The 22,427-nt window shown below is 40.2% G+C and overlaps 1 protein-coding gene across 6 annotated transcripts in view; it reads left to right on the top strand.

Moving 5' to 3' along the window:
* The window catches only part of TC2N (tandem C2 domains, nuclear), a 31,875-nt gene extending 15,694 nt beyond the window's left edge, over nt 1–16,181 (top strand). For all 6 annotated transcript variants that reach the window (XM_063399231.1, XM_063399235.1, XM_063399229.1 and 3 more), the window contains exons 5-13: nt 2,287–2,481; nt 4,221–4,312; nt 4,927–5,002; nt 6,149–6,249; nt 6,946–7,062; nt 7,906–8,097; nt 9,994–10,108; nt 10,583–10,782; nt 13,062–16,181. In XM_063399231.1, the coding sequence (XP_063255301.1) occupies nt 2,287–2,481; nt 4,221–4,312; nt 4,927–5,002; nt 6,149–6,249; nt 6,946–7,062; nt 7,906–8,097; nt 9,994–10,108; nt 10,583–10,782; nt 13,062–13,172 (1,199 nt within the window). In that variant the 3' untranslated portion in view covers nt 13,173–16,181. The remainder of the gene's footprint in view (nt 1–2,286; nt 2,482–4,220; nt 4,313–4,926; nt 5,003–6,148; nt 6,250–6,945; nt 7,063–7,905; nt 8,098–9,993; nt 10,109–10,582; nt 10,783–13,061) is intronic.
* Nucleotides 16,182–22,427: the final 6,246 nt, after the last annotated feature.

Raw genomic sequence — 22,427 nt, 5'->3', positions numbered from 1 at the left:
TAGTCCCATGTGACTTTATTTCATTTCTGAAGGTGAAAAGCCTAATAACTGAAAGAAGTCAACCATATGTTGCATAATAACTAATGCATACAACCTAACTTTCTTGTGTTTGTGGGGTTTTATTCCCACACTTCCCTCTTCTTCTCCCTAGGCCCCTGCTGTTGCTTCTTTCCTGCTCCTGCAGGGCTATTACCAAACTTGTTCCCCACCCACTGCTGCATGAAACACTGGCACCGTAGCCAAGCTCAGCAGCCTAGCAGAGCTGTGCAGTACAGGCTGGCCATTCTGTGCCCCATCTTCTAGTGGGCTTTATCTGTCATGTCAGCAACCATTAACAGGCAGCTGAAGAGCTGGAGGCAGAACATGTGAGGCCCCCTCATCTCTGAGCATGATCTCGCCAGTGGCCTGCTATTTCAGTAGCTAGTTCTTGTTGTGCTATGGAAAAGCAGGATGTGTTCCTCATAATCCCCTTTCTTACTGGGTCTAGGTTTAGGCTCTGCCTTGCTTACTCTTACCTCGTCCTCTAGATACTGTACAGAGAAGTTAATCAAGGACTCTGAGGCATGGATGCTCTCCAGAGAGAAGGAAGATGTGTCTACCAGCCTTTAGATGAACGTTTTCCTTGTTCATGCTATAACAGTCAATGACTTGTCTACCCTGAGAATTCTGCTTCCTAATAATTTCTGAGGGCCCTGGTGTACAGAGTGTCCCTTTAGGTTACAAGCTGTTAGATTTCCTGGCAGGATGACCTGACTCTTCATAATTGACTCTCTTGAGCAAATATTTTAAATTTTTGAACAAATATTTGAAAAGTGGCTCTTATGTCAAGTAGGCAACTTTCATTTCTCTTTCCAAATATAAATACTAATTTTTTTAAAGTACAGCTTTAGGCCACATAAAGTTGTGTTTAAAAATGCAGTGTTTACTTTTCAGGGAGATTTATTAAATACAGTGAAGTGTGCTGTCTTTCTTTTTTCACATTAGCCAAAGCACCAGCATACTCAAAAAATGTATCCAAAGTACTTTTTTCTTAGACTGTTGTTAAATATCTGTAGAAGTCCAAGTCCTGCTCTCAGTTCCTCACCATTTTCTGGGCATGTCTGGCCATTTTCCTTTAGTGAAACAGGACATGCTCAGTGTTAGCTCTTGGCAGTGCTTCTGAAAGCAATTAAGTTCTGGCAGCCTTTCTCTTCAGTGCTCACTGCAGTGTGTCTCATGCTCTCACAGAAGAAAGCTAGCAGGAAGAAGTGTGCTCCTGGTCTGGAACACTGGATTTTCCATCATCTGCTCTGTAGCAATTCTTTGTGGCCTCGCTTTTAGTGTTCGTCCTGATTGACGTCATGCTGAAGCCCATTGTGCTGGAGTTCTTGCTTTATCACTGCCCATGTTCCAGCTCAGTGTTCCAGTTTTTTACTTTACTAATACATGCAGGAGAGGAATCTTGAGCAGTGGTAGTTTGCCTCTTCTAGTGCAAGACACTTGCAGAACTGAAGGCGCTTTATTGCAGGATAAAGAACTTTTTAAGAGATAGGCTGAAGTCCAGGGAGGTGAAGTGAAGGAAGCGAATGTCAGATTTGGCAGAATCCAGGTCACCCATTCTCTAATGTGCTGTTACATATGGCTTCCTTTCAGTCCAGACAGTGAAGAACACTACAGCACTGTTCTTCACTCTTTTCTGACCAAGGCATACATGATTTTTCTGAAATTATTATGGGCTGAGTAAAGGGCTGGGATTCAAGCAGTCTCAGATATGTCTACTTATGCCTCAGCCAACAATTCAAGTAATTTTGGACCAGTGATTTTACCATCGACAGACTTGCCAGTGAAAGTAGATAAGAAGACTGCAGTCACAAGCTGCATTTTCTTTCAGTACAAGATCTTCCTGAAGGGAGGGGTCCATTAGTTCGGTAAGAATATGCTGGGGGTTGGTAACTAAATAATTTTGAGCCACAGAATAATTTTGTGTACACAGAGTGCTACTTTTCCTGTTAACTTCTGTCTTGCTGTCTGTCTTTGGAGCCTTCTGTATTTAACTACTTAGGCATTTACTGCAAAACCCCAAGAGTGGGTATGCATAGTTTTTTACAGCCAGTTTAATTCCAGTGTTTGCTCACACACTGTGGAAACCTGACATAATGTGAATGTGTGTTTTCTTTCTCTTTTTTTTTTCCCTTTACCCAAAGTAGATAATATTGAAATATTTTGTCCTTTGCCCTGAAGGCACTCTGCCTGCCTTATGAAGCCATGTGTTATGTCTGGAACTCTGATGTGTCCTTGTGCTCCCAGATTCAGCCAGAGCCTCGTTTGGCGAGCGGAAGGCAGAGCTGCACAAGGCAGAGCTGCACAAGGCAGAGCTGTGCGGCGCGTGCCAGTGGCCCCGCTATGACGTGTACAACCCCTTCTACCTGGAGCACCGCGTTTCACCAGACCTCAGCAGGCGCTTCCAAGCAAAATCAGATAGCAGGAAATTGTATGGATCAGGTGAGAAGGACCACACCCTTGCTTCTCTGTCCTCCTTCCTCTGGCAGGATTTATAGGTAAGAGGAATAAAAGCCATTAGTCCGCTGAAGACTTGTTTGGTTTATAGCAGTTCTCAAGCCAGTCAGTGTGCTACAGACACTCCTTGGTTGGTGAATCAATCTGCAGAGCCAGCCCTGCCTAATTTTCAGCTGCACTGTCACTTTTTGTCTTTTAAGGGCTTAACAAGGCTTGCATGCATCACACAAAGGTAGAGAAATTGCCAAAGCAAGATACCGCAGCTGCCTCTGATCCAGACCAGGATGCAGTACTGGAGATTCCAGCTACCAGTAAGAGGAGGGAGGGAGATGGAAAAAGGAAGCCAGGCAGTATGTTGAGTAGGAGGAGTGCCTGAGGAGTACATCCATGGGGAGAGGAACAAGCACCAAAAAACATTCAGGAGCAGATGATAAGAACAGGTGCAAAATGGGGCATGTTGCTATATGCCGATTTTTTTTTTGTAGTTTGCTTTTGAAGCTACAGCAGTGTCCCCACTTCTCAGTGTGTGTAAGGATGAGGAAGGGCTGCAAGACAATAAAAGTTTAGATAGAAAGTGTTGGGCTACCTAGGTAAAAATTATCTCCTGTGCTGTTTGTTGGTGTATGTATCCTATAATGAATGCTGTTCAGACTCAAGTAAATGACTAGTTGTTGCTTGTGATTGCTAACCCAAATGCATTCAGAAAACGGAAACACTCCAGGAAAGGTACACACTCTCCATGAAATCAGGAACTGGCAACAGCTCACATTTTTAAAGATGTTTTATTTAGAATGCTATAGCTTACTTATTTTCAGCTGGGGGAAATGTCTCAGTCTGTGTCCTGTTTTAAAATAAATCAGAATCACCATAGAGACTACATGAAAAGACTATCCATATATTTTTTTAAAAGAACAAAACACACGTAGAATTTTAGCAGCCTTCAACACATATGGTTTTACCAGGCTTTGTAAGCACCTGTGGTGGGAGCCAAATGGGTTTTATTAAACTGTCTTGAACATCTTCCCTTCAGTTCATCATCTCTTTTTCCATCTTTCTTCAAGCAAAGTGAACACTTTACTAGTTTTGTCTTAGTAAGTTTAAACACAAGAAAGGTTATTTTAGTGTGTCTAGAGTACAGTTCTAAAAGTCTTTCTTCCTCCAGAGTTTTTTGACAGCTGTTTCAGAACTTAGAACTTCATGTACATGTATAGGCTATTAAAGTTTGTCACAGCAAGTGCTACGATATTTTTCACGTGTGTGGGTTTAGAACTACAGAATGTATTTATTTTGAAGGCACAAAATTAAATTATTGAATTTTACTGTGACGCCCCTTCTCTTCATCTTAAAACCTCCACACCAACAAACTGAAAAGTAAATTCATTAATGTTTTTCTGAAGTTCTACTTATTATCTACTTATTTTTATGATTAAAATCTGATTTTTTATACTTTACAGATAGCTTTCTGTATAAAAATTGACTCCTTTTTTCACTAAAAATTTAATTTTTTGAGTAAGACACCATCTCTTTACCCCTGCCCCATCCCCATGTTCCTGGAAAATCTTACTAGAAACAGCAAATCATGCTGCCTTTAAACCATTTTGGTCATTTGTAATCTATGGGATTGAGCAGATAATTTCCAGCAGTTTGTGAAAGTTATTCTTAGTTGGGTTTTTTTCCTAGCAATGATGCTGACGTGATTTTTATTGTTCTCTTTGTCTTATTAGTTAGTGATTTGAGACCCAGCACTCTGCCTGGCTCCCTTGATGTGAGCCGTTCGATGTTTGACCTCAGGAGCCCACCTCACCGATTCATGAAGGTGAGCTCCCCCTGTGACCAAGGTTATCCTCAAAACTCAGCTTACTCCGTGTATCTGTTCCTGTTGCAGCATGTTTCCAGAGTAAACCCTGGAGGGCATTGCACTGTACACTGGGAGGACTAGAGGGAAAATTTCAACATCTTGACCAACTTCAAGAGGCTTTTTCCTGGTGTCTCCTCTGGCATTTGCTGTTCTGGTCCAGCAGGGCTGTTGAGAAACCCAAGCAGGCTGTTAGGCAGGACAGGACAGACAGCAAGGCATTGTTCCTCATCTTGTGGCTTCTGCCATCAGCTGAAAATTGGAACACTGGACATTTCCATTGACACAAAACACTGTATTTATTTATTTCTTCTACAATAATCATGTCTTACATAGCAGTGAAGCTGTGTATATATTCATGAGCAAAAAGAAATCTCTGCTGGTCAAATGGGTCCTCTGTTAGCTTGTTGCATCAAAATTGTAATTGCATGCTGCTGGATCAAGAAACTAGTAAGGAATCAGGCAATTATTTAAAATGGAGTATTTCATTTTTGTCATATCTTTTCTGATGGTATAATCTCTGGGTTTTGCATCTGTTGCTCTGAATTAAGTGATTCCTTTTTTCCTATCCCCAGAGATATGATTCAGTCTCCAGTGTACCTAGCAGTACCTCTTCCAGGAAGGATTCACAAGGCAGTAACAGGAGTCTGGGTAATGCTTTGTTTACCTTTTAATGAGATATTTCCCTTTGCACATGAAACATTAGGCTGTTTCTACTCTGCTGTTGATATTTTTGTTTGGTTTGGGGCTTTTTTTGAGATGAATCTGACTAGCAGGTCAGCTGGAGATGACTTGGCAATTTGAAATTAAGAGTTTTGGACTTGCGCTGTCCTGTTGTCTGGAGATTGAGCAAATGAGACTTTGAGAAGTTCTCATGCTTTTGAGAAATTCATACTTGGATGTACTACCCAAGTGAACTAAGAAATTACAGACACCATGTTAGGATAGAATGCAGCACTAGCTCCCAGGTCCAGTCCTTTTTCATGTATCAGTATTCTTCTGTGTGAGGTGTCTGAAATCCAATACCCATATTACACTGATAATTAGACAAGAATATTGCATGCAAACCCAGTATCCTGAGTTAAGAAAGAATGCTGAAGAAGTGGAGATACAGCAAAATAAACCCTCAAAAGTTAATCAAGTCCCCAGAAAATCACCCTGCTATAAGTCAAAACCTGACCCAGTCTCCTTCTAAAAGAAGACTGAGGCAATGACCTGGCTCCAGTCATGACAGAGAAATGCTGGATATTAAATGGCTCTTCTGACTTGGAGACAGCATAATAGTAAAATGTTTACTAGACTGGAATTGAAATTTGAGACAGATAAAGAAGAGGCCAATTTATAAACTTAACAGTAAAAGAGATTAAGGGAAGTGATAGGACATAAATGTGTTCTGGGTGTCTCAGGAACATGCTTTTTTCTTTCTAAAAGTTGTTTGAGTATAACACAAGTTATTAAATTCAGTAGAGATAACGCAGGCACATGGTGTGATTCTTGGTGTGGTCTCCCGTGCAGGGCCAGAAGTTGGACTTCTATGATCCTTAAAGGTCTGTTCCAACTCAGGATATTCTCTGATTACATGATTCTATTCCATGAAATGTGAAGGCATGCAAAAGGTCAGGTTACTGGACTTGGTGGATATTTTGTCCTTGAAATGTAGGTGTTAAAATATGTCAAACTTATTTTGAGAGAAGTTGGCGAAGATAAGCAGTCCACCTACTGAGTTCCCTTACTTCTGGAGTGAACTTTTAAGATACTGCATTACTTCTACAAATATTAATTGGCTTTCTTCCATAGATACTATTACATTATCAGGTGATGAACGAGACTTTGGAAGACTGAATGTGAAGTTGTGTTATGTTTCTTCGGTAGAACAGATTTGGATCACAGTTTTACATGTAAGCAAATAAAAATAAGTTGGTTATTTATTCAAATAATGACTATTTAATAACCAATGGCAATCCTACTATACTTAGTGATAATTGTCATAAAATTAATCTCTATGTTACTTCAATGAATACTTTTAGGAAAAAACTAAAATTATTTTTAAGTGTTAATATAAGCTAAGTTCAGTCAAATGTAATACTAGGCTTTAAAGCATCTCTCTCTCCTTTAATTTTTTTTCTGTTGCAATCTCTGTTCTGCTGCAATCAATAAGAAGAAATAATATATATCTCCTTATGTTACTATATGTATGCTAACATATGTTCCAGTTGTGAGGTGAGGAACTATTCAGCACAGAGTAGACAGCTGGGCTGGTCATAGGCTGGTCCTGCTATGGACATCTTCCTGTGGAAATTTGAAGGCATTGGAAATGGGAGCAGCTATGGAGGGATCATTTAAGTGATTTCTGTGATTCTATGACTTTAAACCTAACAGTTCCTGCAGGACAGAACCCTAATACAGCTTTGAGGACACCTAGCTTCTTGGGGTTTTTTGTTAGTAAATGTGATACTGTTTTGCTGGTTGTTTTATATGCTTCCAGGAACTGTGAGTAATTTTCAGGCAACAGAACTTTGAGTAGACAGAAACCTTGTAACTTCATCAAATGGTAAGTCTTGCATTGTCTAAACGGGCTGTTTCCAATGTTGCAGTGCAGAGACCTGACCTGGCCTTCTAGCTGTGGGGAAAACCCTCGTATCTGTGTCAAGGGAATTCTCACACTGCCCAAGCCAGTGCATTTCAAATCTTCTGCCAAGGAGGGCTGCAATGTAAGTAGAGACATGCAAAATACTGAGAAATATTTTTCCCCACGAAAAATAAATGTGACATATAAATGGATTTTTAAAATGGCCAAACATCCAGTCCTGTGCCATATTTGCTGTGGTAACTGCCCAGGTGTGTTTTACTTCCCCCAACTTCTCAAAACCCTACTAAAAGCCTTATTCCACTTCCTCCCCCTATATCCTGTCTTGCATTGTCCTCCTGCCCTCCTTCTCTCACCAGCTGGCAGGACATTTATGCACACAGGGCACTGAACCATGAGCTGCTGGCCATGGCAGCTGTGGCTGGGGACCAGAGGAGGACTGGGCATGCCTGTGGGTGCACACTCAGCCCAGGGAAGGCAGCCGATGTACTGCCTCTCATCTGCAGGAGACAATATCCACTCTGTCTCTACAGACAACAGTAAAATTGATCACATGGGACAAGATTCCTGATAGTGGCAGTAAAGGAATAGTAAGGGGATGGCAGGTAAAGCAACATAAATCTCCCATAATGTGAGCCAAAGAAAATAAAATTAGCTGGAGACACTATAGCAAAAGGTTAGAGAATCTATTATGAAAATGTGTGTGTGCTGTTGTAAAGCTCCAGAAGAGATGGCCACAACTTGTTATGGTAGTGAAAAACAATCCAGAACTTCAGCCCTGCCAGGGTGTGACAATGCAGGGGTAAGTGTGGGTGCACTTTGCACTATAAAAGCACACTTTTCCATGGCAACCTGAAGTGGTAGTCAGGAGCAGTGGCTATAGAACCAGGATGCTTTGGTTTCTAGGTTTTGAGCTCAGTGGGATTCTCTTAAAATGATGATGTTACTTATTTGTTTTTCTTTCTAGGACATTGAATTTATGGAAACTTTTGTTTTTGCTATTAAACTGCAAAGCCTGCAGGCTGTCAGATTGGTATTTAAAATCCAGACACAGACTCCCAGGAAAAAAACTATTGGAGAATGTTCCTTGGCACTGCGGGAGCTGAGCTCACAGGAGTCAAATCATTGGCTGGATATATCTCCTCCTTCCAAAGCACCTGTAAGTGCCAAAGTATGTTCTTATCTCACCTGGAAAGGGTTGCTGGAAGTGAAAGTGAAATAATTCAGTAGTAAAAACTAGAGGGGTTCTTTTTTTTTCCATTTACCCTACTTCCTTGGAGAAAGGCATTTTGATGGGAAAAAATGCAGATTTTTGAACTCTGCACATAGCTGTTCTGGTCATAAACTGCAGATGTTTCTAGGAAAAGAGCTAGAGCATGCTCTTCCATACCATGGCTCACAGCTTGAGGGAGGGACGTTCTGGGGAAATGTTCAGCAGAGAACACCGGGTAATTGTCTTTTCTGACCAAAAAAGCATCAGAAGATCCTTAGGACTCACAGCAAGAGCTCAGAGCAAATGGAATCTGCTTTTGTTATGGAAGAAAAGTGCTAAGATCTTCAGTGGCCTGAAACTGCAGACAGCCATATATTTAATGTTCAGATTGCATGCTGTGAAGTAATAATTCAGACAGTTCATTTCCATTAGTGTAATAAGAAGCAGGTGGTTTTCGCAGTGGGATTTCCTTTCCCCCTACCCTCACTTTGTTTGTTTCTTTTATAGATTGTGTCTAGACATTTGTATTTTCAACAAATTAAACTTGAATTAGCAACTCAAAAGCAAATTTTATTTAAGTGTGTCTGAGGATCATATGAATGATACTCTTGATTTCTAACATAAGTTACACTTGACATTTTTTAGCTGTAATGTGAATAACCACATTGCTTCAAAAGCAGTCAGATAAAGTGACAGAGGGAGCTGGTTTAGAAAGCATTTCATCTCAGTGTAAATTTCTGAATCATCTCATAGCTTCTCAGTCTGTGTTGGCTTTCACCACCATTATATCCAAGAGCCCTCCAGACACTCTGGGATTCATCCCTGTGCAGCAGCAAACCCCACCTTGTCTGCCAATAGAAAGCCAAAGCTCAGAGTTGACTAAATGGCTTCCTCTCAGGGTTACACAGAAATTTTGTGGCTGAGCTACAAAGAGAAATTGGGTCTCTTTGATGAACTGGGGCCTGACATCTCTTTATCTAACCTGTTGATCTCTTGCTTAGCGCACTTTGGTTCATTGAAGTGCATTAAAACTTGAAGGCAACAAAGACTAGCAGAGTCCATTTAAATGAAGGCTGTCAGGAAAGGTGGGTCTCCATTGGCCTTTTCCTGCTGCTCTTACAGTGTTCTGAGGACATTGGAGTGTGACAGGAGAGCAAAGAGGATGACTCAGTGCAACTTTTCCACTGGAAAAAATTCTAAAAAGGCCCCCAGTAATCAGACTGGAAATCTTGATACATAGACTGTGTGTGTGGCAGTGGTGTATATGTGTAGGCATGTAAAACATGAGTACGTCCATAACACAGGAAACTACATAGCATGCAGTCACCTTAAGTACTCATGATATTAAGTGACAGGGCCTTATATCTATGGAAAACATTGCTTATATCTCCATTTTGCAAAATTCAAAAGTGTGGGAGGGGACTCCGAAGGTTTTTGTGTGAGTAGAGCTTTTGTGCTCTCTCACTTCCACACCCAGATTTAGTAAAGTTGCAGTGGCACATCTGCTTTCCCCTGTATGTGTCTGCTCTTATCACTGCAGAATCTGTACCAGGTGAAAACTGAGGACTGGGAGATTTGGCCAGTGTCCCTGGCTGCAGCCCACAGGGCCATATGTGCACCACCATAAGCAGCTCATCAGTGGGGCACATGGACTGCAGCTATGACAAGTGCAAGGTGCACTTAGTGTGCATCTGCAGGTTCTGTATACAGCACATGCTTATATTTCTGTCCAGGAAATCCCAGATAGAAATGTGGGAGCCCAACATATGACAAAATTCCTGTGGTTCCTGAGTTTATAAGCAACTTAATCCAGATGTTATGGCAACATTCTTCTGCTTGTAGGTGTGTCGTGCAGAACTTCAAATAGGAACTTGTTTTCAGGCAATAAACAGGAGGATACAGTTACAGATTCTTGAAGCACAAAACCTTCCTGTTTCATCCACGCCACTGCCTTCAAGTAAGTTACATCAGCTGTTTCATGCCTCCTGTCTGAAAGCATTTGTAACAGGTAAATTGCTGCTCAAACGGATTGGCAATTCATAACATTCTTTACAAACTTCAGACTAACATATTGTGTGGTAGATTTCCATTGCCAAGGCTTGTTTCCCCAGATGTCTTACTTGATTACATTTTGTTTGGTTTGAAGATGTGTGTTTATGTATTTTGGAAGATTTTTATCCCAGTATTAATCCCGACATACAAGAGCATTAGCTTGCACTTGCTGTTTGGAGACTGTGTTAATCAGTCCAATATTACCAAACATATTCTGTTTGTGTGACTAGTCAGGAAAGCTATTGTAGAGTTCTTTTGGCCAGACTTTTGAGAAACTGATGCAATTTGAAGCATACATATGGATCTTGTTGGTTCCTTTTTGGATGTGTTGTGAGTAACCCTTTGTGTGCTATGCCTTTTCCCTTCCCTTTTGTGCTAGATTTCTTTGTGAAAGTTGGAATGTTTAGTACAGAAGGGATCATCTATAAAAAGAAGACTCGCCTTCTGAAGTCCACTAACGGCCAAGTGAAGTGGGGAGAAATGATGGCTTTTCCAGTTAGCCAAGCAGAACAAGGAATTAGCTTTCTCATCAAGCTCTACAGCAAAAGCTCAGTGAGAAGAAAACACTTCCTAGGACAGGTTGGTTTCTGCTAAATAGCCTGATACCCTTTACTTAAAATCCAGTTCCACAGGTTTCTTGGTATGAATTTTAAAATAATTTAAATGAGGTGATATATAACAAAGTAGTAAATTCTGCTAAACTCGGTTGTATGTAATCCAAACAGAAATGGTACTGGGCTCTTAAACTTGCACCAGCATGAGAATGGGAGTTGACACTTGATTTTTCTTCAAAAATAAATCCCAAAGTCAGTTTTGTGTGGAGTATTACTATGTGACAGATTCCTTCCAAGAGATACAGGATCTCCTGGTTGTCTTTAGCTTTCTAAAGAAAAACATAGCACCCACAGGAGCTCCATAACCTACAGTGTCCTGTACAGCAAGGAGGTGTTGGCTGACCATAGCAATACACTCACAGCAGGGGTGTGTAAAAGGAACTATCAACAGCTACAATGAGACTCCTTTCCTGGGTAAAACAATGCTGAAATCAGTACAATAATCTATGTATGATCAAGTCATACTATCAGTGTCCAAACACAAAATAGTTTTAGCTTGTTTTTCAGTTAACTGACGCAACTTCAGTAGTATCTCTTAGAAAGCATTTGTGTGATTGTATTTATTTAACCACCATAAATCTCACTAGTCTGGTCTCATTATTCTCTCCTCCTCTTCCCCTGCTGGTTCTAATTTACCATCATCCTGTCCGTTCTGTCTCTCTTCTTCTTGGTATAGCGAGCCATAGCTGTTCTTAATGCTCTGTGCTTTTCCTGACCCAGTTAGATGCAGTAACAGAATTTTAATAAATGAATCACTTAACAATGTAGACTTGATTTTGAGACCCCAAATGTAACATCCCATGTCAGATGGAGGCCTGTGCTGTCCTTAGGTACAAAAAAATTATAGAGCCCTATTCTGGTGATGTTTTTGTACCTGCTGAAGGCATGCAGCTACAGGAGATGCTTATGTGCTATAAGATATAGAAATGATGTGCCAGCAAGAGCTATGGGAAGTTCCTCCATTATTTGTAGCCTCGTGTTACACCTGTCCCATTTCCCTGTTGGTGGAATTAGATTTGAAATAGGAAAAGTAAAAAAATGTTTCTTCTTAGCTGTACTCCCTCGGGGGGAAATAACTGAGTATGATTTTCATCTAGCAATATGTGAGGTGATCTCAGTCTGATGAGTTACATTTAATTGTGGATCTTATTTATAGGGGGAAGAAAACGTGTGCTCCTCAGAGGCTATTTGGAAAAGGTTGTTTCAGCTCATGAAGGCAGATATTGCCACATAACACATGAAGACATAAAATATGGCTCAGGGAAAAATGTACTTTGAGCAATTGGCTGGGTAGCTGGAAAAAAATGAATATAGCTGGATCTATTAACTTCATTCTTCAAAGAATGGTGTTTAATTGGATGCTGTTCTAAGCAGACAATACTTAGATTAGGCTGCTTTTACAGGCCTGTCTTTAATCATGAGCAAGATGTACATTGAATCTCTGTGCATGAAACATCAGCTCTCTGTGGTATTCTGGAAGACATTATTCTCACTTCTTGAGGACTCATGCCCCAGCAGTATAGGCTAAATGTACTTCATGGTCAAGGTTTCTGAGAAGTCTTAAAAGGACTCATTCTTGGAAGACTTGAGGAAATAGAGTCCTGTAAATAACACTACCTACTTACATAAGCAGAATTCTTTTGGCAATGGAGGCTGGTGATAATGTTAAGGGGGAAAATTTCCTACTTGTACTTCATTTCCTCATTTAATGGCCACTATCCACTAACTGAATACTGAGAAGGAACGGGCTCTTACTACGTGACTATGTGTGGTGTGGGCATGTTAGTAACCTCTGTGGAATGCAGGTTTGGCCCTGGCTGTGGGAGTGTGCAGCTCTAAATGCTCATGAAAATGCTGGACAGCCCGTGCCGGATGCTGCGTGGCCCGGAGCCAGCAGCGTCCGGACACACAGAGCAGCCGTGGCCTGGGGAGCCCCTGACCCAGCATGTGCATCTGAACACAGCAAGGAATGCTTCACTTGAAACATCTTATTGAGCACAGAAACATTATTATGTGGTGGGTTCTCTAAACTGTTTTAGAGGCTAAATTTAAACACAGATTCCCTGTGTTCCCAGCTGAAAGCCAAAATGTTAGGACTAGCAGAATTGTATTTGTTGCCGTTATGCTTTGGTCACAGTCTATACATTTTATCTTGTTCTACACTTCCATGGTATTTATTTGGAACTAGGAAATGCTAGGTTTTGTTATACTGAGTAAATTCTTTTTTTTTTTCTCTTAATGCAGATCTGGTTAAGTCCTGATAGCAGCAACAGTGAAGCAGCAGAGCAGTGGAAAGATACCATTGCAAACCCTGAAAAAGTTGTTGTTAAATGGTACAGCATTGGTCCATCTTGAAGACTGGAGATGAAATTCAGAACTGATTTTTCTACAGAAATTCATATGCTGTCTAAAATAGTAGAAATAAAAAGAAAGATATTGTCTGTGCAAGTTCTTCAGAAATTCTCCACTGCATCATGCCTCTGTGGAAACAGGGAAAATTCAGTTTCACCAAGAGAAATGCTGGCTAAATACTATTTAAAAGAAGACTTGGGAACTGGAAAAAGTGCTCATTTGATTTCACAAAATCCATCTTGGAAAAAGATGTTTGCCCCTTTCGGACTTCATAAAAGCACAGAAATTCAATTTCAGAGAGAAGCAGCTTGAATCAACTCCATTTCACTAGCCACTGACATCAAGCTCATCTGCAGCGTTGTCTTTGGGAGTCTCCCAACTCCAGGGTGTGGGGTTGTGTCAGTGGCTTGATTCTGGGTACCTGTGAGCCTCTGAGGTCGTTGACACCATTTGATCAGAACAACATGTGCCTGAGCAGGTGGGGAAACTGTGGCAGCAGGAGAAGGAATAAAGGGAAGTACACAGTAAAGCATTACTCACAGCCTTTTCTAACCTCCATTTTGGATGAAAGGTTATTCAGAAGGGTTGCCCCCATCCTTTTCTCAAAATAGAGAGATGGAAAGATAAAAGTTCTCTGACTTAGTGATCTTTATAAGAGGTGCCCTCTAGACTTGCTCTGTTTGGGTAAATTCTGGCTGGAATCAATGGAAGAGTACAAAGAGGCAATGACCCTGCCTAGAATCAGAGCCAGTATTTTTAGATTGCTTTCTTATATAGAATACTTACATGTAAACCACTTCCTATCTAGTCAGCATGCTCTAGCATTTGCTTACATTGCCAAAACACAGGCTAACATGTACAGAGGAGTAAGCAAAGATTTACTGACTTACCTGCTTTTTGGTATTAATTAAAATGCAGCCCTGTAAGGGATTCAGACTTTGTTTAAAGGATGGGCTGTTGCTGCAGAAGCATTTGTTACATGTCTAGGATGTTAAAAAATTATGTGTGCGAGTATATTTTTATTACTTGTTTCTAGTAAGAAGAAATTACCATATTTTTTATTGCAAATTGTATTTTTCCAACAAAATCCTCAGATTATATTTTCTGTTAGTTCCCATATTTTCAGGTGTTTATTCACAGGTTTTTTTAAGGGGGGAAAATACCAAGTATATAATTGATAATGTATAAATCTAAAAGCACAGACATCTTTGCACTACTTCAACTACTTGATTAAAAACTACATACATATTCCATTAACTCCACTGCTTACCTATTTACTGTTGGCTCTCTGGGCTGTATAAATATGTATGTTTGTATAGATGCTGAGTAAATCTACCTTTGTTCATAATGTGGATCTGATTCCACATCTGACAGGAGCTAGAGTGGCAGTGAGAGCACTCGCTGCTGGAAGGCAAAGGAACAGAGCAGAGGGGAGCCGAGAAAATGCTGTAACAGGAAAGCACATCCTCTTCAAGCATACAGCTCAGTGCATCTTTATTTCAAGTTGTTTGCCTTTGAGTGTCAGGAAAAAATGGGGTTTTTTTTTCCATCAGTTGATAATTGAAGCTTTTGAAACTTCAACCATGCAGGTTGTTGTTGTTGAAGTTTAATATTTTGAAAACAGAAGGATTTTCAAAGACTCGTACATATTCTGCTTTTCGACCAGTCATTATAAAAGAACTGAAGAAAGGCTTTGCATCTTACTTGGACAACAAACACTGGTTCTAGCTCTTACTCTTTGCAAAGCTCCTAGTAGGCCCAGAGGATCTTGACTGATACTGATAATTTTCATCCAGTTAAAACAGTCAGGAGGAGCCTGGCCTGCTGGGTAAAGTAAATAAAGGAAGTGGGCTGAATTGATATTTTTGGAATATCTTTATTTTAATACATGGATCTTTTTTACTCATTGTGGCTGAACATTTTATTCATTGTGGCAATAAACAAAAGTGCAAACTAACTGTTTCCTGATGCAGAATGCTGTTCTGTTTAAAAGAGAGGACAGGGAATATCCCAGTGTTTTGTAGACTTCAATTACCACAGCAGTGGTTCTACAGAGTTTGCCAACTCAGTGGATGCTGTATAAAACAGATTTCTGGGGCTGTTTTAGGATACTTATCCTTCTAAAGGCCTAACTAGTCCCTTTTTTGTTTTGCTATGTTAATATTTAATCTATATGTTTATAATAAAAGCTATGAACAGCAAATATTCCTCTTTTTTTCCCAATTGTTTATACTAATGTTTAGCAGCATCTCAAAGGGAAATTCAATTCCTACTTTTTTCTCTGAGAAAATGCCAGCTAACAAACACCGTTTCCTGTAGTGCTGTCTGTAGGGGAGTACTGCTGACACACAGATCCATAAGGCTTCTCCACCAAGATGCACACAGGTACTGCAGCATTCTGAAGAACTGCTCTGGGGCACTGCTTCATTCTGTGCTCATTCCCAGGCTTTGGCGTGCATTCGTGCAAGAATTCAATGAGTTAACAGCTGACATGCAAGAAGAAGGAAAACAGGTGTCCTAGGACACTTCTAATGGTCCCAGCTGTATGTCATCCCTGCAAAGCATCCTCAGCCACTATTTTGATTGTTACATCCAAGTTTACTGTCATTGACAATACTGTTAAAGCTGTTTTGTCAGTTCACTTTATTTGTAGATAAAAGGCACATGTGGTTTATAGTTGGATTTGCTCTTGCTTCTAGTTAGTGACTCACCCAGTTTCCTAACCTAATTCTGATGAAGGCAGCAGAGGTTCAGAGCTGCACCAGTTTTATTCTGGTCAGCTCCCAAATGGATGTGGATGAACTGGAAGAACAATGATGATCTTATATTAAATGTTATTCATATAGAGATCTGTGGCTGCATAGTTAGAAACTAACCATGGACAAAACGTGATCAGATTTTCCAAAAAGTGTGTGTATAATTTCACTGGTTAATCAAACAATCCTGTTTTATTTATTTATGACTAATAGTATTCTGTATGTAAACGAGTACAATAAATTTATTTTTCAAGTTTTTATGTCTCAGTGACACACCATGGTGTTCTTTTTAAAGAAAAAAATGTGAGATTCTACCACAGAAGATGAATGTATGTAACCATTTGTAAACCACATTATCATACAACATTACTTGGAAAATAATTGTATTTGAGCATCTGATCTTATGTGAACACAACATAAATAGAGCCATATTGTTAAATTCATTAGGCATCTCTGGTTTTTCTTTCTGTTGGCAGAACATCTGTGTAAAACAAAAGGTGATTTTGTAAGCATTCAATTAAGTACATATGCTGTTTGACTCAAAAATTTTTTTGCCTGATGAAAGTTCCCTTTAGACTTATGAGTTGATTTTGCAGCCATAACATAAGCTTGTCTAGAAGTCTGGGGCAGGGTTGTCCCACATCTTATTTTCATCCTGCCAACATATATATGACATGGCTGCATAGTTGTGGAAAGCTTGGCATATATCACTCTGGACAAGATATACCCTCCTTGTTTTTCCAGCTTCTGCTGCAAAATTACATCACCATGTAAATACAGCCCTGTACATGATCTCATGCTTGGTGCATGGAAAAAGCCGTCACTAAAATCAGCACCATGTTTCACAAGCACTGCTCCTGCACGTGTACGTTCTCTTCTCCAGCTCGCACTGAGGAACAGGCCCTTGTCTCTCAGTACATGGCAGAACTCCCACTGTATTCAGAAGCAACCAGTCTTCAGAGCTGGTTTAGTGATGGTATGATTTATCTAACAAAAGGTTACATACAGCTTTTTATTTTAATCTGTTTTTAAAATAGATGAAAATGTCTTCACACTGATGTTTCTGGAGGAACTGTATTTCATGAAAGTGGATTTGTGTATCTTAACGTAATACATTTTTTCTCATAGATTTCAGTCTTTAAAACAAATCCTCTGTGCTTATTCTTCCCCCATGTTCAAGTGTGCAGTTTTTTCCTTCCTTTGATTTGACTCTAGGCTGTTCTTCTCCTTCAGCATAAACAAGTCTGCTTTTTGCAATTACCTTTCTGCATTTCTAGTAATGTTTCCCTCTTCTTTACCTTGTGTTGGGACCAGCATTATACATGTGTAATTTGCTGTTTAAAGTACTAGCTACAGGCAGAAGTCTTTCATCCTAGGGCTTGGCTCCTGTCTGATGCTCTGCATGTCTGAGCTACCTTTGTTCACAGCTTCAATGTTATGGTTCTTTTGGTGCTCCCCAAACTTTTGTGTTGTCTACCTCCATTGCATACAACAATGGGACAAATTAGTTGTAATTTTTATGTGTATGTGGATATCTTCATTTGCCTTTTTCCTCCTCCAAAAATTACCGTAGGAAGTCATTTTGTGTGATGAGAAGGAGCAAACTGTTTGTGCTTCTGACCCCTGAGGACAGTAGGACAGTTGTTTGGCTGCCACTGCAGTGCTTTGATACAGAGGAAGGCTCAAGGAAGAGTCATGAAAAGCTGCACCCCAGATGGAGGGAGGCCTGTACCCCCTTCATGGATGATCTGGGAAACCCTCATTAGCCTGGGGACTGGGATCCCCTGCCAGATGTATATTTCATTTTTTATCCTTGCAAAATTTTCTGGAGCTATGAAGTGGCTAAATAGAGACATTTTCCATAAGAGGAATGATATGGTTCACATATTTCTGTGAAGCAGAGAACTAATTAGAAGATCTTGGAGGTCTTTGAAAAAAGCAGTCATAGGAATGTACCTCTTAGTTATAATATAGCCAAGCTTTGTCACTTGTTGTAGGAGTGTCACGGCAGAAGAAAAGGGCATGTACACCCCAAGCCAGGACTGGCTTTCCTCTGCAATGGTATCATTAGTCTTTCTACATGGAACTATATATGCTTAACTGTCTTTTCCTGCAGGAAGGGCAAGTTGGGTTGGGAATTGCTGAAAGGGAGGTAGTGAAGGAGGTAAAATAAAAGCAGTGCTTTTGTTTTGAAAAACATTGCTTTTCAAACCAATGTAACATGCCTGTAACTATTGACAAAGCTTTTATTTGACATAACTAAAGACAGATGCTTACGCATTTCAGTATTTGCTTAGGTTCTACCAACATTTCCTGGCATGAGACTGGATTTGTCCTCTCTATACAATGTTTCACTCTGCTGTGTTCATTGACCTTTGAGCTCTAGACCTAGTTATGCCTCATTTCCTATGGATTTGTCCCTCACGGCTGATTGACTTTGGTGTGCAAATCAGGATAGATTTCTGCCATATTTTTTCTGCACATCACATAATTACTGAGTTTCTGTCTCTGATGGATTCTCTCCTTTCCAATAAGAGGTGAGCCTATGGCAGGTATTTTTTCACCTAGGAAACTGGGAACTGGCTCTCCCTTTTCTGCCTGAATGTTCTGGGGTTTTCTTAAATCCATTGAAGACAGAATTATCTGTGACATCTCTGCCATCAGTCACATTTGGCTGTAATAACTAATGGGCTCAAAAACTGTTGTGGACCTTGGAAGAGAAATGAGTGAAAGCAAGCTCTGCTGCTTCAGGACCCTGGGGCTTAGCTGTGGTCTCCTCTGTTCTGCCACAGGCCAGAGAAGCTTTTCAGATCAGTGCTGATCACCATTCCAACAATACCAGTTCTCAAGGCAGCTCAAGCAGTCTCTCTAAAGGTACATTTCCTAAAACATGGACATTCTCTTGAAACATGTCCCTCTGTATGAACAGATCAAAGTAGCAGTATGAGCATATGAGCCATGCCAGCTGCATCAACACTTCAGCAGGAATTTTGGCAGTACAAGCCATGAATCCAGTATTCAAGTGTAGACCCTCAGGTGGTGCAATGTTAACTGGACTGTGCATTGGTGGATCCGAGCCAGCTCGTCTTATCTGGTGGTCTGGAATGCAAGCCACGGAAAATACAGTCTTCTGCTAAAGAAGTAAGAAGATTGTGACTGTTGCTGTTTATCTCTTGGAAAGCTTCAGTAGGGTGTTTCAAGGCTCAGAAGTGTTCAGGGCTGGAAATACATTTTCCGCAGCTCACATGAAAATGGGAAAAAAGAACCCTCACTTATAGTCTGGGCTGATGCAGAGTTACTTTAGAGATCCATGATTTATGTTCTCAGTTTTAGTGCTTCCTGACTGAAATACAGCTTTGTGATCAACCAGCCTTATCCATTGGTATTCGTCTTACTAAACAGGATTTCTTGATATGGCAGGGCTGGAGGAAGGTGGAAGGGGAGAATATGTACTATGATCCTTGTCGACACTCCTCTAAGCTTCTCTGAAGTAGTTTTCTGAGCTTTAAGTGGGAAGCCACTTTAACAAAATATTAGGATACTGAACAAAAAAAACTCCACAAAGACCAACTAATTCTTGGACACTGGCACCCAATCTGTTTCTTCATGTGATGCAACAAACTCAATTCTTTCTTGCCCTACAGATGAGACATAGACAATAATTACATAAAATGCAGTGCTTATTAATTAGAATATAGTAACATCAAATATTTTGCTTATTGATTAAAATATAGTATTATAGATCCATATCTATGTTACTAAATAACTCAGAGAGTTAAACCAGCAGTGATTTTTTTCAGGTATTTTCTTCATTTGAACTCCTGCATTTCTGACTTTGAGCAATGTATTACCTCTGAGTGAGACTGAAATTCTCCCATGCAGTATTCATTCAATAACTGGCTATCTGTAGAGAATATTTAATAACTTCTTTTAATGAACTGGATCTAAAATCTGAATTTGGGGTTGATTTTTACATTACATTACCTGTTTATCAGTATGCAGTATGCAAAATAAAAATTATATAGGTTGTTGGAAGCAAGGGTGACAAAGAATCTGCAGGAAGGGTAGGTCATGAGGGATGCAGAACTGACTACTAACTTGTAACTCCAACAAGTGCAAATAAGACTCTAGCTGATTATCCCTGGAGTAGTGTTTGAGGCTGTTCAACAGTCTTTGCAAAATAATGCAGTTTTCACTCCAAGGATATTTCCTTTCAGAAGGTGTCTGCAGCTGTTACAAAACAATAGGAAAGACCAGAAATGTTCCAGTGAAGTGCTTGTGTACAGATTCCTCATTTCTGTGGCTCAGTCTTTTACAGGAGAGCCAACACACATACTTGAGAATGCATCTGCTAAACCATTAGCCCAGCAATCCTCACCCTGGGGGCTGAGCTCCACAGTGCTCACAGGTAACTAATGCCTTACAGGCCACAGCCAAGGAGAGCTGTGCAGCACATCTTAGTTCTAAGGATAAAAATTAGAGAATTGAGGACATCAAAAAATATTTCACTAACAAGAATCTGAAATGTTCTGAACCTGCAACACATAAATATGGCAGTAATTTCAAAGCATGCCTAGAGAAATAGGAAAGGAGGGAGTTTGGCATTTGAGTCTGGTCTCCTGAGAGCACATGTGACAATGTTGTGGTGAGGCTTTTATCACTTCTTAACAGAGATCTATTTTCTAATTAGTGAGATTAACTTAGACCATGTATAAAACTGTCTTACAGAAATACATCAACTGCATTGCAGGAAAAAAGGAAAATACTAAATTCACATTTTTAGAAAGACAGGGTGAAGTATGTTATAATCTTTGAATTTGGAGAAGTTCATTGAGGCCCCAAGAGGAGACCAGAACACACCTGGAAACTGAGATAAATTGTGACACTACAAACCATAAAATAAATTTGTGATAATACCCTGGGATTTTGCAAAGCATCCAGCTCAAAGAAGCTCTTATGGGTTTACTAAGGCTATGATTACATGGGTGAACCAAAATACTAGAAGGTGGTTAAAGACCAAAGGCAGAACAAAGGCTAATGAAGAGGTTATAGGAGAAAAACCCACACTGCTTCTCCATGCTGCAGCAAATGACACGACCTAAGACAATGTTCAGCATTTTGATAAAGATGCAAAACCTGCAGTAGACTGGACAGCCACCCAAGAGATTGCTCATGCCAGTGCCCTGGGCAGAGAGAAGCAGTGACAGTGCTATACCAAAGGAGTTCTTCATGGTGAGAGGGTCAGGGGACCATATTGTGACAGGTAAAGCACACAAGCTACTGACTGCTACTAGCCAGGGTCACAGAGTGAAAGCTAAGAAACTAACAGGACTATGTTTATGTTGGAAACTGGCATCCAACTGCCTTGGTGTCAGTTAGAGCCAGAGATGGCAAAGCAAAAAATCCTGATATTCTGGAGTTTTGGGACCTGTCACTTGCTTGGCATCACACACACACACAGATTGGGGGACAAATGGTTTAGGCAGCAGCCTCATAGGAGGTGGTCCTGTTGTTGAGAGAGTTTGTTACTGTGAATAGAAGTAAACCAGCTGAAAAAAAAAAAGAAATCCAACTTTCTTCAAATGCCATACCACCAAAGAGCACGTTTTGCTTAGGGAGAGAGAATTTCTGTGATCTCCCCAATGAAGTTGGCATCCTTCTCTACAGCTATCAACCTGGCAGTCATTCACTCCCAGACACAGAGTCCTCACAAGCCTGTGCTGAGTATTTCCACAGGAAAAGGCTGTTTAGCAATTTGACAGAAGGCCTTCTTGGTAAGTGTAGACAGAAGGCACAAAACAATCTGAAGTGCAAAGATAGCACAGCACAGTATCACACATCACAGACACTACAGATTCAGCCACCTATCAGACAGAAAGAAAGGCACGTTATGGTACCACATAATCATTAGGATATGATATGATCACACTGATTCTTTATAGTCCATTCAATTTTGAGCATGCAATCATATCAGGGATAATATTCCAGTATGCTGAGGTTAATTGCTTAATTTATGTTTATCCAAGCTGATTCCAGCCCTCTCAAATTACATACACCCTTAAAATATTGAAACATCTCCTGACAGCTGTAATAAATTAGCCAGCTGTTGTAATTTACAGGAAGGAGATGGTAAGGACAGAACTACGGCACAATAATTTCTGGAGGTTGATACTGAAAGCACAAATGGGCACAGCACACATTTTTAAAGGGTGAAACTGGTATTCTGTGCTTCATATTCTTGAACTGAGACCACAGTAAAGAGTTTTGCACGGATGACACAGTTACACATTGCTTCACTTTACTGGGAAAGCCCCAGCTGCAGAATAGTGTTGAGCTGTAGTCATCATCTTTCAACACAGATACAAAACAAAACAGAGAGAGTTTAAAGGAAATTACAACATCAAGAACAAGAAAATCTGACCTGTGAGTAAGGAGTAAGGTACTAGGTTGAAGATGGAAAAGAGAAAGCATTGAGATAAAATTCTAATATTCTAATATGCAA

The sequence above is a fragment of the Prinia subflava genome, chromosome 5 (assembly GCF_021018805.1).
Source record: "Prinia subflava isolate CZ2003 ecotype Zambia chromosome 5, Cam_Psub_1.2, whole genome shotgun sequence".
In the NCBI taxonomy this organism is placed as follows: domain Eukaryota; kingdom Metazoa; phylum Chordata; class Aves; order Passeriformes; family Cisticolidae; genus Prinia; species Prinia subflava.
This window is presented reverse-complemented; position numbering and strand designations above follow the sequence as displayed.